Source organism: Staurois parvus, unplaced genomic scaffold, assembly GCF_062004578.1.
Source record: "Staurois parvus isolate SC_StPar_1 unplaced genomic scaffold, SC_StPar_1.0 ptg000177l, whole genome shotgun sequence".
In the NCBI taxonomy this organism is placed as follows: Eukaryota; Metazoa; Chordata; class Amphibia; order Anura; family Ranidae; genus Staurois; species Staurois parvus.
In genome coordinates this window covers 4,394,042-4,408,871 of record NW_028317973.1, presented here as the reverse complement: position 1 = coordinate 4,408,871, position 14,830 = coordinate 4,394,042, and the positions used below count along the sequence as shown (strand labels likewise).

Genomic DNA, 14,830 nt, shown 5'->3' with positions numbered 1-14,830 from the left:
TGTTTATTCCAGCTGTTAGCCTAAACCGGTGTAACCTAGAAATCTAGCTATTAACTGGATAAATCAGTCACAAAATTAGGTTTATTCTGGAACATTAATTAGCAGACCTTTTTTTAATGCAGAAGCTGAAACAGTCTTTCAGTCTTAAAAAGAGCAAGCTAATTAAAAGTAGAAAACTGTTTCCTATTTTACCGTTTTAAATATTCAAATGACTCACATTAAGGCAACATATACTTGTCTAACCTTATAGCTCTCAGGTAATTAATGTACTCTGAGAACTTCCTCAGTGTTTAAAGGGCAAAATAAAGTAATTATTTTTACTATTTCTCAGTTTTGCACGCAAGTGAGCGCATGTCTTCCTAATAACCTCATTATCTCAACAGATAATTTCAGAAAACAAACTAACTGGGACGTTACATAATAATTAAATAAAAAATCAGGCCGTGTCTTTAGCTTCCTGTACTTCAGATGCTCTAGAACCTCTCAACAGAGCCATCTCCTTTCTAAGTATTTCCAATTAACAATATTATTAATAGTCCAATCTAGTATAATTGTACTATAAAAGTTTATCTTATGCAAACTGATAACTGTTTTGTTAAGTTTATATTGACTTATTTGATAAGCAAAGTGCATTGGGCCCTGTGGGGGTTTTTTTGTTTGTTTTTTTGGTTGACAGAACATCTTTCCTTCTCGTGATTAAATGGGCTCTGCTGAATAGACAGTAGAGACAATCAATTCCAATTCTGTAAGGACAAGGGGGAAAGTTTACACTTAGTGTGGAGCTGGTAGTCAAGATTTCGACTGGTTTTAGTAACCTTGAAATGCTTTAAAGATACCTAAAAAAAAAAATGGTATTGATAAAAATACGTTTTCATCAAGCTATAAAACCATGTAAACAGATATACAAGGTAACAAGTCCTTTTAACATTGAAGACATAGCTAAATCTTGCTTGCTTTGTCTTGTATGCAGGAAGTTCTGGAACTGGAGAAGACCTTAGGAGGCTATCTCATAGAAGAACCAAAGCCACTGATGTTTAAAGACAGCTATCACAACCTGCGCCTATCTATCCATGATATTCCTCATTCACTGTGGAGGAGCAAATTACTGGCCAAATTTCAGGTCAGTGGGTTTAATCTGACAAAACAGGAAGTGATGGGAAATCTCAAATTATTCTGGTTTTAGAGGCAGTAATCTGGTGAGAGTAAGACCTGTTTAACCAGTTGCCCTCCAGGACCCCCTTTCCTGAGCAGGCCATTTTTTGCAATACATACATATATATACACGTTACTTTAACTGACAATTGCGTGGTCATGCAACGCTGCACCCAAATGAAATGTATGTCCTTTTTTTCCCCCCATAAATGGAGCTTTCTTTTGGTGGTACTTGATCACCTGTGCTTTTTTTTTTTTTTTGAGCTATAAACAAAAATACTGACAATTTCGAAAAAAAGAAACTATATGTTTCACTTTTTGCTATAAAACATTTCCAGTAAAAAAAATGTAAAAAATCAAACTTCGTCAGAAATTTAGGCCAAAATGTATTCTGCTACATGTCTTTGCAAAAAAAAAAAATCCCAATAAGTGTAAATTAATTGGTTTTCGTGAAAGTCATAGCGTTTAGAAATGGCAGTATATATACTGGGATTTTTTTTTTTTTATACTAGAAATGGTGGCGATCAGTGACTTATATAGGGACTGCGGCAGGCATTCTGATACTGGGGGGAACTGACTTCCCCAGTGATAGTAATACAGTGATCAGTGCTAATAAAGAGCAGGAAGGTGTTAACATCTGGGGCGATCAAAGGGTTAACAGTGTGCTGTGTGTGCTTTACTGTGTGCTGTGTTTTACTGTGTAAGCATGCTGCTTTGTATTGCTCTGCTACATAGAGCAATACAAAGTAGCATGCTGGAGCTGACAGGGGAGAGATCTGTATTGTTTACATACAAACCTCTCCTCTGTTCCTCGGCGATCGCCGGGTGCCAGCGGGGAATCTCCGCCTGGGACCTGGTGATCGACAGCTGTAGCCACCAATGGTGGAGCAGGTAGAGCGCACGTGCGCCTCCTACCCAGGACTACAAAATCATGTATATATACACGTGATTTTGCGCAGCCCTGCCACCCTGTAGCAGTAGTTCTGGAAGCAGTTAAAGTGATTGTAAAGGATTTTTAAAAAATAACAAACATCCTTATACTTACCTGCTCTGTGCAATGGAATTGCACAGAGTGGCCCTGAACCTCCTCTACTCGGGTCGCCCGCTAGCACTCCTGGCTCTGCCTCTGTCCAGTGCCCCTATTGGAAGCTGTTTCCCATGGGGACACTTGTGCCCCCTTGTTCCCCAGCCACGCTGCTGCATCCATTGACACAGACAGCGGAACTCGGCCCCACTCCCCGCTCCCTCATCACTGGCTTTGATTGACAGCAGCGGGAGCCAATGGCTCCCAGTGCCCCAGCAGAGCAAGTGAGGGAAGAGATGAGCTGCAGATGCGCACAGTGTGGATTTAAAAGAGGGGGGGGGGGTGAGGGGCCAAAACTAATACCTAAACATTTTTTTTACCTTAATGCGAGGAATGCATTGAAGGTAAAAAATGTTTAGGCTTTAGAAGCACTTTAATATTTCTCTTCCCTTTAGGCAGACTTCCACTGTCATTTCCTATCATGTTGACTGGCGTTTTAAAATCCAACCCCAACCAAAACCTTTTAGTTAGTCTTGGGTTTAGTAGGGGAGGGTCAGAGCCCCTCTATCAGGGTATCATTGCCATCTGTTTCCTTTTACTTCCTATCAGGACAGGAAGTGATAGTAAATCTCTCCAATGGAGACACAAGCAGAAGCCAATTGTTTGTGGAGTGAGGAAAGCATAGAACTGCTAATGCTGTTTTTTATTGCTGGCTGTGCCTTCCTGTCCCTGTGTCACCCGTGCATCCCGTTTTTTGAGAATGTACCACAGGGACAGGAAGTAAGGAACAATCTTCCCTGTTGGGATACAGATAACAATGATATCTTCTGACTCTTACCCCCTCTAGGGAAAACATGTTTTGGCTGTATGCAAACATGTTTAACCCCTTCACACCTAAGGGCAAAATAAATATTAACGCCTAAACACAATTTTGCAACTTTGACATGTGCTAGTTAAACCATACATATCATCACAACTACTGTGCATCCAGGTGAATTATACCTTGTTTTTTTCAGGACAAATTGGGCTTTTGTTTGATGGTAAATAGTAATCTATGTCTCCTGATTTTTTTTTTTTTTTATTATTATCAAAGGAAAACTGGCCCAAAATAGTAAAAAATATTTTTTTTTCAATTCAGCTGTGTGTTTCTTGTTACTACCATAACCTACCACCAAAGAACAACCCAAAATAAATTTTCCAGCTCTTGACGATCGCAGTGAAACCATATATGTGTATGTTATTTGTTGTTTGTACCCACAGTACAGCTTAGAAACAATAGTGCGCATTATTTTATTTTTTTTACCTATAACACACTGACACGGATACCAATTAAAAAAAAAAAAAAAAAAAATCCTGACCTTTGACCCTGACCTTGACCCTAACACTAACCCTGGCATTAAACTAGATCAAACCTTGATGTAGGTATTTTTTCTGTATTTTTTATTTTATTTTTTTATATTTATTTAACAAACAGTTGGGGCTTTTTTTCTCTATGCAAGGAGAGAGAGAAAAAAAAAAGAAAAAAGAGGGGTGGGCTCTACAGTGACTGATCACTGTGATAGCCAATCAGAGGCTATCACAGCAATCATGTGACCTGGAATCAGGAGTCCCCGGGCCTGATCATTAGAACGGGACCTGGGGCTCTCAGTGACACCTCGGTCTTTCTGCTGGGAGTGCGCTGTGCTGCGCGCTCCCAGCACAAAGACAGGTATATGCAGCCCCACGGAAAAAAGCCTAACTCTGTGAGGCTGCATATTTGTGTGACATCAACATGAAGGGGTTAAACTGCTATTTCTGACATGGTTGAGCACTGCTGTGTGCCACTTGCTGCTAGGGGGACTTTTTAATACTGTCTGAAAGTGTGTACGTTGTGCCTTTCAGGAGATTCCTTTTTATCACATCTGGAGTGGAAGCCAGAGAGCGCTGCACTGTACATTCACTCTGGAGAGGTACAGTCTGGCTTCAACAGAGCTAACATGCAAAATCTGCGTGAGGCAGGTGGAAGGTGAAGGACAGATTTTCCAGTTGCACACAATGCTGGAAGAGGTATGGAGTCACTATTAAGGACTAAAATGTGTCTCAACCCAATTCAAGCTTACATCAACATGTTATTGAATGAATAATGAAAGATACATTCTGATGAGTTGGTACAAGTTATTGTTCTTTGAAAACCTATTTGCCATCTTAAATATACTAGAAATCTCTTTTTCAAGCCAGGGCTTAATTATATATTACTTGCACGCTGCAAAATGTTTCCTTGTGTTTTTCTCTAGTGTATGTTTTTGCATTGTTATATTTATATTATATTTCTGTACCATATGATTTAAAGATTGTAATTCAGCAACATTCAATTTACGGTTTATTTTCAAATGTATTTTTATTTAAAAAAAAATAGAAAGAAAAGTCAGAGAATGGTATTTTAAATTCTTAATGGTGTATGTAAATCAAAGAAACTTTCTTATCATAAAATTCCCTATATGGACATTCTGTTGTAAAGATTTTAAAGCAGATTAACTTTATTATATTTTGATAGAGTTTTAGTGTTTGATGTTTCTTTAATGACAGTTTTATCTATAGATGTTTAATGATTTTTGGATGGAGTAATGAGCAGAAAATATTAATTCAGGATTTGCCTAGCTGTGGAAATATTTCACTGATTGGCCATTATTTAGCATTATTTATGCCTATTATGAAATAGTAAGCATTGCGGAAGAACAAAACAGTGGCATGTTTAAAACAAACCTCTAAAAAAAAAAATGTAAATTGTGCATTCTCTCATTGTGCTTTGAAACATTTACTCCTTCTTTTAATATAAAAAAAAAATAGGAATGTGTGAATGTGCTATTACTGATCCCCCATATTTCCCATAACAGTCAACCAGTTGTAGCCAGCATAGCATGCAGGAACTGATTTAACCACTTGCCCTCCAAAAGATTTACCCCCCTTCCTGACCAGGCCATTTTTTGCGCTACGGCACTGCGTTACTTTGACAATTGCGCGGTCATGCAACACTGCACCCAAATGAAATTTTTATCTTTTTTTTTCCCCATGAATAGAGCTTTCTATCGGTGGTATTTGATCACCTGTGCGTTTATTTTTTGCGCTATAAAATAAAAATCTATTTTGAGAGAAAATCTATATTTTTGACTTTTTGCTATTAAACATGTCCAGTAAAGAAATTTAAAAAATCTAATTTAGTCATGAATTTAGGCCAAAATGTATTCTGCTACATGTCTTTGCTTAAAAAAATCCCAATACGTGTAAATGAATTGGTTTACGTGAACGGTATGGCGTTTAAAAATGGCGGTATATATACTGGGTTTTATTTTTTATTTGTACTAGTAATGGCGGCGATCTGCAACTTATGGCAGGACTGTGGTGGGCATTCTGACACTGGGGGAGAACTGACTTGGTGTCACTAACATCCCCCGTGACACCGATACAGTGAAACAGTGAGCCCACTGAACGTTTGAGATATATATATATATATATATACAGTCAGGTCCATAAATATTGGGACAACGACACAATTCTAACATTTTTGGCTCTATACACCACCACAATGGATTTGAAATGAAACGAACAAGATGTGCTTTAACTGCAGACTGTCAGCTTTAATTTGAGGGTATTTACATCCAAATCAGGTGTAGGAATTGCAACAGTTTGCATATGTGCCTCCCACTTGTTAAGGGACCAAAAATAATGGGACAGAATAATAATCATAAATCAAACTTTCACTTTTTAATACTTGGTTGCAAATCCTTTGCAGTCAATTACAGCCTGAAGTCTGGAACGCATAGACATCACCAGACGCTGGGTTTCATCCCTGGTGATGCTCTGCCAGGCCTCTACTGCAACTGTCCTGCTTGTTCTTGGGGCATTTTCCTTTCAGTTTTGTCTTCAGCAAGTGAAATGCATGCTCAATCGGAGTCAGCTCAGGTGATTGACTTAGCCATTGCATAACATTCCACTTCTTTCCCTTAAAAAACTCTTTGGTTGCTTTTGCAGTATGCTTTGGGTCATTGTCCATCTGCACTGTGAAGCAGCGTCCAATGAGTTCTGAAGCATTTGGCTGAATATGAGCAGATAATATTGCCCAAAACACTTCAGAATTCATCCTGCTGCTTTTGTCAGCAGTCACATCATCAATAAATACAAGAGAACCAGTTCCATTGGCAGCCATACATGCCCACGCCATGACACTATCACCACCATGCTTCACTCATAAGGTGGTATGCTTAGGATCATGAGCAGTTCCTTTCCTTCTCCATACTCTTCTCTTCCCATCACTCTGGTACAAGTTGATGTCGGTCTCATCTGTCCATAGGATGTTGTTCCAGAACTGTGAAGGCTTTTTTTAGATGCCGTTTGGCAAACTCTAATCTGGCCTTCCTGTTTTTGAGGCTCACCAATGGTTTACATCTTGTGGTGAACCCTCTGTATTCACCCTGGTGAAGTCTTCTCTTGATTGTTGACTTTGACACATACACCTACCTCCTGGAGAGTGTTCTTGATCTGGCCAACTGTTGTGAAGGGTGTTTTCTTCACCAGGGAAAGAATTCTTTGGTCATCCACCACAGTTGTTTTCCGTGGTCTTCCGGGTCTTTTGGTGTTTCTGAGCTCACCGGTGCGTTCCTTCTTTTTAAGAATGTTCCAAACAGTTGTTTTGACCACGCCTAATGTTTTTGCTATCTCTCTGATGGGTTTGTTTTGTTTTTTCAGCCTAATGATGGCTTGCTTCACTGATAGTGACAACTCTTTGGATCTCATCTTGAGAGTTGACAGCAACAGATTCCAAATGCAAATAGCACACTTGAAATGAACTCTGGACCTTTTATCTGCTCATTGTAATTGGGATAATGAGGGAATAACACACACCTGGCCATGGAACAGCTGAGAAGCCAATTGTTCCATTACTTTTGGTCCCTTAACAAGTGGGAGGCATATATGCAAACTGTTGTAATTCCTACACCATTCACCTGATTTGGATGTAAATACCCTCAAATTAAAGCTGACAGTCTGCAGTTAAAGCACATCTTGTTTGTTTCATTTCAAATCCATTGTGGTGGTGTATAGAGCCAAAAATGTTAGAATTGTGTCGATGTCCCAATATTTATGGACCTGACTGTATACTACCATGGTAAAATACTATTAACAAAAGTAGAGGACATCTGTTGTTATATGTTCATTACTCCAAATGTAGATACTCTGTCAATGTGCATTAATGAACACTCCATGCTATGCCAGAAACATGGAAAAAAAGGGGTTGATATACCGAAACTGGAGAGTGCAAAATCTGGTGCAGTTGTGCATGATAACCAGTCAGCTGCCATCTTCATCTTGTTCAATTAAGCTTTGGAAAAAAAACTGGAAGCTGATTGGTTTCTATGCAGAGCTGCACCAGATTGTGCCCTTTCCAGTTTAGGTAAATCAAACCCCAAAGTGTCTGTGTACACAGAAGTATTTCTGATATATTTAGTACAGAGGGAGCTTCTTAGTTGAGCTTCATGTCTTTCTTTACTCTGGACACTGGGGAAATAGAACAGGGGTATAAAATGTGGCTTCCTGCACTCTTCCTCCAATGTCCATATTTGTAGAAACAGCTCTGAGTGAGAGGCATGGGGCTTATCGCTGGTCAGGGTATTTAATCCTTCATGTGGCACAAGGGTTACTGTGTATACATATACATTTTGTCACAAAATTTCATCCAGCATTCTTACATTTTAATTTTTATTGTGTTTTAACAGAATGCCAAATCATTTGATCCTTTCTGTTCACATCCCGGAAGCAATGTGACAACCCAGTTAGGACCATATGCCTTTAAGATTCCCTTAACCATCCGGCAGAAAATTTGCAATAGCTTGGATGCCCCAAATGCTAGAGGAAATGACTGGAGGCTTCTAGCACAAAAGCTCAGCATGGATCGGTAAGTCTATCATTTTTATATTTCATGTTTTGTCTATCATAAATGGAAATTTAAATTGTAGTCTATAGACTCGACCATTAAGGTTACATTCACACTTGTACTACTCCAAAGTAGTACAACTTTGACGCAACTTTGGATGGGTCGAACTTGGATACGACTTAGGCTTTCTTTAATGATAAGTGACAACTTTTGCACAACTGTTGCATGTATAACATTCAGGTGCAACTTTCACACGACATTTGAGGACTTACATTGCAGTCTATGGCACTCACGCTGCATGAAAATCGTACCAAAGTAGTGCATAAACTACTTTGAAGTCGCTCCAACTTTAGGTCATACATGTTTGAACATTTGTCACTGAAACACATGGAGTATGACTTGTCATGCAACTTTAGTGTCCAAAGTCATATGATGAGTTGCACAAGTGTGAATGGAGCCTATAATACAAATGCAAAATTTTTATTTATTTTGGAAATTCATTCATGGACTTTATTGGATTTATAGTTGTGATTTGAATGGCAGTTGTTATATTTAGCAGTGATTGCATTTGTAGACCGCTGTTTGCTAGAGTATTTGATTTTTAACTCCAAAAACCATCAGACCCTTGAAAGCATACTCTGTCAGGGCAAAATAAGAAAAAAAAAAATATGCAGTACATCTCTGCAATACATGCACATGTCCCCATAAACTACTCAGACCTTCTCATCTCCACAACATAAAGGCCAATTGATCTGTAGTCCAACACAGAAACTAGGAGGACTAAATTGGCTTCTTGAGATAACACGAGCAGAGATCACAAGACACAGCACACCTCTATATTTCTGACATGATCAAACAGACATAACAAAACATTTTTAATGGTATATCAATACATAGGTAGTACATAAGAGCTGTTCATTCTTGGGGTTTATATACACTTTACAGTGGAAGTAAGCCTTGTTGGAAGTGGTGAGCTTTTGCTATAACCTGCAAGTATGCATAGCATATTTGCAGATGATGGAGCGCAACTACCTTCTTCTGTGATGTCCTATAGCAAGGGTGGGTCCAGGCTCTTGTTGCTGCTGTGCCCCCCCCGCCTCTGCCATCTCCACTGACGATTTTCCCAAATCCTGCGGCACTCCCCTTCTGCCCTCTTGGTCATTTATATTGCTCATATCACTACACTCCCGGAATGCATCGCGTTCTGTGAATGAGTTATGAGTTCCTGTCATTGAACTGCTCCTCCATTCACAGATCAGAGTGCACAATGCAGTCGTAATATGAGTTTTGTGGATGGCAGAAAAGCCAAAAGTGGGTGGGCGGGCTTTTATCAGTATCAGAGACTGCTGTTAAGCTTTACAACGCTGGGAACCAGCCACTGGGGGCTTTATACAGCAGCTGTGAAGGAGACACTGCAGGGATGGTTTTTACCAGAAGCAGCCAACTGTGGGTAAGAGAATACACACCATTACATATAAATGTGTTTGAAGTTGTCTCCAAATAAAAAAATATGAAATAAATTTCAGCTTTTAAGAGTGTATAAATACAAAGCTACATTAATTTGTATCGTTTACCTGCCTGGATTTCAGCTTTAGAGTTGATTCATATTTATGCGGTGCGGATTGAAGCTCAGGTTTCACAGCTGTTTGATACAGTAGCTGTGCACAGGTTTACATCAGGTTCAGGACAGGATTAGTTCAGAATCTTATCCTGTTCACACATATTGTCAAAAGTTATGAAACGGTTCATAACGGTTTATGAACTGTTCCTATAGAAGTCAATAGCCTGTAATCTGCACCTGAAGCGGCTCGCACTGCTCAGAAATCAGACATGACTCTTTTTAAAACTGCACTGAATCTGCACCAGCCGTGCACTGGACATATGTGAACAGGCACCATAGGAAGCAATGTTATTTCACATGTCATGCGGATTGAATGTGGTTCAAACAGCATCCAATCTGCATATATGTGAACAGGCACTTGAGAAAAATAGCAGTTTGGCTCACATAACAACCTGAAGCTTTGATTCTAAGTGCTTGCTACAGGCATCACCTCTACAAAATATAGTAACACTTTAATGTATATTTTGGTTCAATCATTTTATACTGATAATGCCTTTATTAATACACTCACAGTTGAAAAACTCCTTTTATTTTTATTAATTCCCTCACAGGTGCAATACTCTCGGAGGTGAAATATATGTATGTTTACAGTTTTACCTTCCAAAGAATCTGAACCCGATTAATTGCCCAATCATAAACAGTGTATATCACCTATTTGTTTGGGCAGTGTAAAAATATGTTTAAATCACAAGATTTGCTCAACAGAATTATATATACAGTGCTTTGGCAGATATGTTTCCTCTGTGCTGTTCTTGTTTGCCAAGGTGCTTCTAAGACATTTATTGTGCGCCATGCTCAGCACTAGCTCTCCTCCTGTTGACTATTGGAAATTGATTCCCCCGAGACCGGGTCTACCAGTGTGCCACTTAGGGGTCCATTTGGCACTATATGTGTAATCTGATTCCTTTCTGTTTAGGTCTATTTAAACTCAGTTCAAGGCTATTTACAACATAGTAGCAAGTCAGCCTGATGATTAGGGGATCTGTTGCCCCATTCATCACCTTCTGACTGCAAGTGATGAATAAAAAATATTCCTATGAATTATTTCATGGTTAAAAATAAATACAATTTTCAAATAATATTTTCACATATATTATGTTTTATTCCTTAACATTATAAAGCAATAATTAAATACATGCTAAAATACCATAAATGGCCTTATCAAAATAAATTAAAATTTTTGTTTGTTTTTCTCATTCCTAGATATCTGAACTATTTTGCCACCAAAGCCAGTCCAACAGGGGTTATCTTGGACTTATGGGAAGCCTTACACCAAGATGATGGTGATCTCAACACTCTTGCCAGTGCCTTGGAAGAGATGGGCAAGAGCGAAATGATGCTAGTAATGGCAACAGATGGAGACTGTTGATGACCTAATCTCAGTTGACTTGAGTTGGTGAATTTGTGGAAAGTGGAATAAAGTTTGAGGGAAGAAAGGGCTTTGGTCCTTTAAAACAAGAGACCTTTTCAGTCCTTGTTTGTGCTGGATGACTCACAGAGCTGCAGCTTAGCGGGGAGACCTAGTACTCCTTACAGTCTAAACACAACCAGCCTTAGAATTCCTTACATACTCTGTTTACAAGCCATTCAAGTGTCTAATGGAATACCCTTACACTCCACTCCACATAATGCCAGGTGCACGAAAGAAGAAGCATCATCAGTACCATGACAGCTGCTGATAGACATCACATCGCCATTATAAAAGGAAAAAAAAATGACAACTTTGTAGTTTTATGCTCCTTCATTTCCTCCATCTTTAGAAATGATATCTATTCTTTGAACAGTCTGATCAAACTGCTTTTATCCTGTCCAAGCTTGGAACAGCCTATCTAATAAGGCAAGAGGTTTCTTAGGAAACGCAAGTTTATTTATTATCCAGATCTTTGGATGAGTCTTTGTTTTATATGTTAATGATTGAGATTTCTGAGTGTATGCACCCATGTGTAAGTTTGAGGTCGGCTTGCCATCGATCTTCCCCTCCCATCTTGTTCCAATAGAAGTTTCTTAATGCAGACAAATGATTTCAATGGCTTACTTACACTTGGGGCCTGCTGTCAGTATAATAATGCTCAGTGTGTGGCCGTACACAGACTGCATTGGGGTGTATTTATTGTCAGTTTCCTTGTTCTTTGATTTGCTGTAACAAATTCTTCATATTACACTCACATGAATGGAAACCCTACACAAGCTCAGGGAAAATATTGCTTATGTTCAATAATCCTGCCACAGGAACATGGAAAATAAGTGGTCAGTTAGTGAACCGTGAATCAAGTTAAATCAATCAAGTTATAGGGCCACCTTTAGGAATACTAGTACATCTGTAACACGAATACTACAACATGCAGCTGTAGCCCATACGTAACAGAATCTGGTTGGTAGTTTTTGGCCATTTTATTTTTTTTAAATACAAATGTCCATCAACAATGTTGTTTTTAAAAGCCCTATTTCCATCCTTCATGACATGTTTTTTTTTCTCTTTTATTGGAATTCATGTATAGTGAAATTGTTACATTTTTTTTTACAGTATAAACCAGTAAACATTCAATTAAAATCACACTCCACGCTTTTATATTTAGCTTCACTAAGTAGAATTTATAGATCATTGGCATAAGGGGATCCGTAAATGAAATTGCCTTGCAGTGTTTGCATTTATACACGCCTAGAAGCGAGCTACCTTTTTATAAAAAAAGATTGCATACAAATGGTCAGCTGTGTTGTGCAGCAAGGCTTAAGAAGTAGCAAGCTGGTCTGTGTAGTAAGAAAAGATCAATGGCGTGCAGTAGTCTATAGCAAGCAACCTGTCTAATTTTATTTTTGTTCCAGTTAAAGCAACCAGTAATGAAAGATACTGATTGGTTGTTGTGGATTGCTACACTATGAACATTGTTAATGGCCTTATTAAAGAAGGACTTTAGAGTCCTTTTCTACTTTACTGCATATTTAATTGCAAACATCGTAGCATAATCTGAAAACATTCAAATGCATTTGTGTTTAATGTGTTCTGACATAAGAAAATCTAACACTCCGACCATGACTCTGTAAAAAAAAAAAAAAAAAAACTGTCCAAGACCTTTTTTTTTTTTCTTTTATACAAAATTGAATCTTCACAAACTCACATAGATTATTTTTATTTTATCATAAGTAAATCCTCCCATGCCATTGTAGAAAATAAAATGTATTTTTCAGTAACACGTTCATTTATGTATCACTGCAAATGTGTAAAGAGAACTGGATTAAAAGTGTTATTTTTCTATTTCAAGTTTGAATATATAGCACTTTGTACTAATCTTTCCATACTGCTCTGCTTGAAGGTGTGTATATAACTTAGAATATGGTGTTAAATTATAACACCACATAGCATGATGTACATCTATTTCAATCAGTCTTCATTACTGTCTGCTGGGCTCCAAAGAAAGTACCGCCAGGATTCTGTATTCTTGGTAGCTGAATCATAGTCTCCTAACTTGATTTTATATATGTTTAGGATGCCCATTTAACCAGTTGCCCTCCAGAAGATTTACCCCCCTTCCTGACCAGCCCATTTTTTGTGTTACGGCGTTGCGTTACTTTAACTGACAATTGCGCAATCATGCAGCGCTGTGCATAAATTAAATTTTTGTATTTTTTTTTGTCCCGCAAATAGAGCTTTATTTTGGTGGTATCTGATCAACTCTGTGTTTTTTTTATTTTTTGCGCTAAAAACAAAAAAACTGACAATTTTGAAAAAAAAAATATTTTTTACTTTTTGCTATAAAACATATCCAATAAAAAATAAAAAAAATAAAATTTTGTCAAATTTAGGCCAAAAATGTCTTTACTAAAAAATATCCCAATAAGTGTATATTAATTAATTATTTTACGTGAAAGTTACAGCGTCTACAAATGGCGGTATATATACTGGAATTTTGAGGTTTCTCTTTTTTTATACTAGTAATGGCGGTGATCAGCGACTTATAGCGAGACTGTGGGACTGCGGCGGGCAATCTTACACTGGGGGAACTCACTGACATCTCCAGTGACATTAATACAGTGATCAGTGCTAATAAAAAGCACTGAGACTGTACTAATGAGATTGGGCAGGAAGGGGTTAACATCTGGGGTGATCAAAGGGTTAACTGTGTGTTAGGGAGTGATTTCATTGTGTACTGTGTTGTGTTTTACTAAGCAGGCCTGCTGCTTTCTATCTCTCTGCTGTGCAGAGAGATGGGAGGCAGCAAGTCCATGCTGACAGGAGAGAGATCTGTGTTGTTTACACACAGGTCTCTCCCCTATCCTCAGGAGCCAATAGCAGCGCAGGAAGGGCTGCTCCCTATCCAGAAATGCAAAATTATGTATATTTCCGTGATTTTGCTCAGCAAAGCTGCCCTGTAGCAGTATATCTGCTAAGGGGCGGCGGGTAAGTGGTTAAAGTATACCTAAAGGCAAAAACTTTTTTCAGTTTTGGATAGAAGAGTGAAGGATTAGAGCACCTGTCAGTGTTTATTGCGGTCTGTGTCCCCGTTAGGGAGATTCAACCTCTCCATTTATCCTGTTTACCATTATCATTGAAAGTAAAAAAAAAACGCACATTTTTGGGTTTCCCCCAGAAAAGTAATAGAGGGGAAATCTTGCAATGGGGACACTAGGTCTGGTGAACTTGGGGACCACAAGAGATTCCCTTAATTTGCAGGAATATCCTCAAATTCCTCAAACCTTCACTGGGACAGGAAGTGAAGGTAAATCTCCTTATTGGGACAAAGAGGGCAAAAATAAACCTTTCAAAGATTATAACCCTCCTTTACTCTATTCATAATGGGAAAAAAAAGGTTTTGCCTATAGTTATAATTTAAAGAAAAATCGAAGCCCTAGTAATGAATACTTAATTTATATAAGAATCCTTTCCTGACTATTTAGCTTTATGGTGAATCATTTTTGACACCTTTAAGGCTTGTGTTTATTGGCTTTTGCTTGTGTCAGAATTGCGTCTCTGCCCATACAAGTCATTGAGAATGCAAGAGCAGCATGAAACATGTTGGTGCAGCTTATGAGATCCAATGCAAGTCAGGAGGAAAACAGCAGGTCAAAGTGCACCTGCCAATGAAAGATCTCAGAAGCATCTCATATTGATTTCAAATGCAGAAAGCTCAAC

General features: G+C 38.4%; 1 protein-coding gene across 2 annotated transcripts in view; it reads left to right on the top strand.

Annotated features, from left to right (window-relative positions):
- The window catches only part of UNC5B (unc-5 netrin receptor B), a 252,649-nt gene extending 239,688 nt beyond the window's left edge, over positions 1–12,961 (top strand). For both annotated transcript variants that reach the window (XM_089677102.1, XM_089677103.1), the window contains 4 exons: positions 971–1,120; positions 4,058–4,222; positions 7,924–8,102; positions 10,906–12,961. In XM_089677102.1, coding sequence (XP_089533228.1) covers positions 971–1,120; positions 4,058–4,222; positions 7,924–8,102; positions 10,906–11,071 — 660 coding nt within the window. In that variant the 3' untranslated portion in view covers positions 11,072–12,961. The remainder of the gene's footprint in view (positions 1–970; positions 1,121–4,057; positions 4,223–7,923; positions 8,103–10,905) is intronic.
- Positions 12,962–14,830: the final 1,869 nt, after the last annotated feature.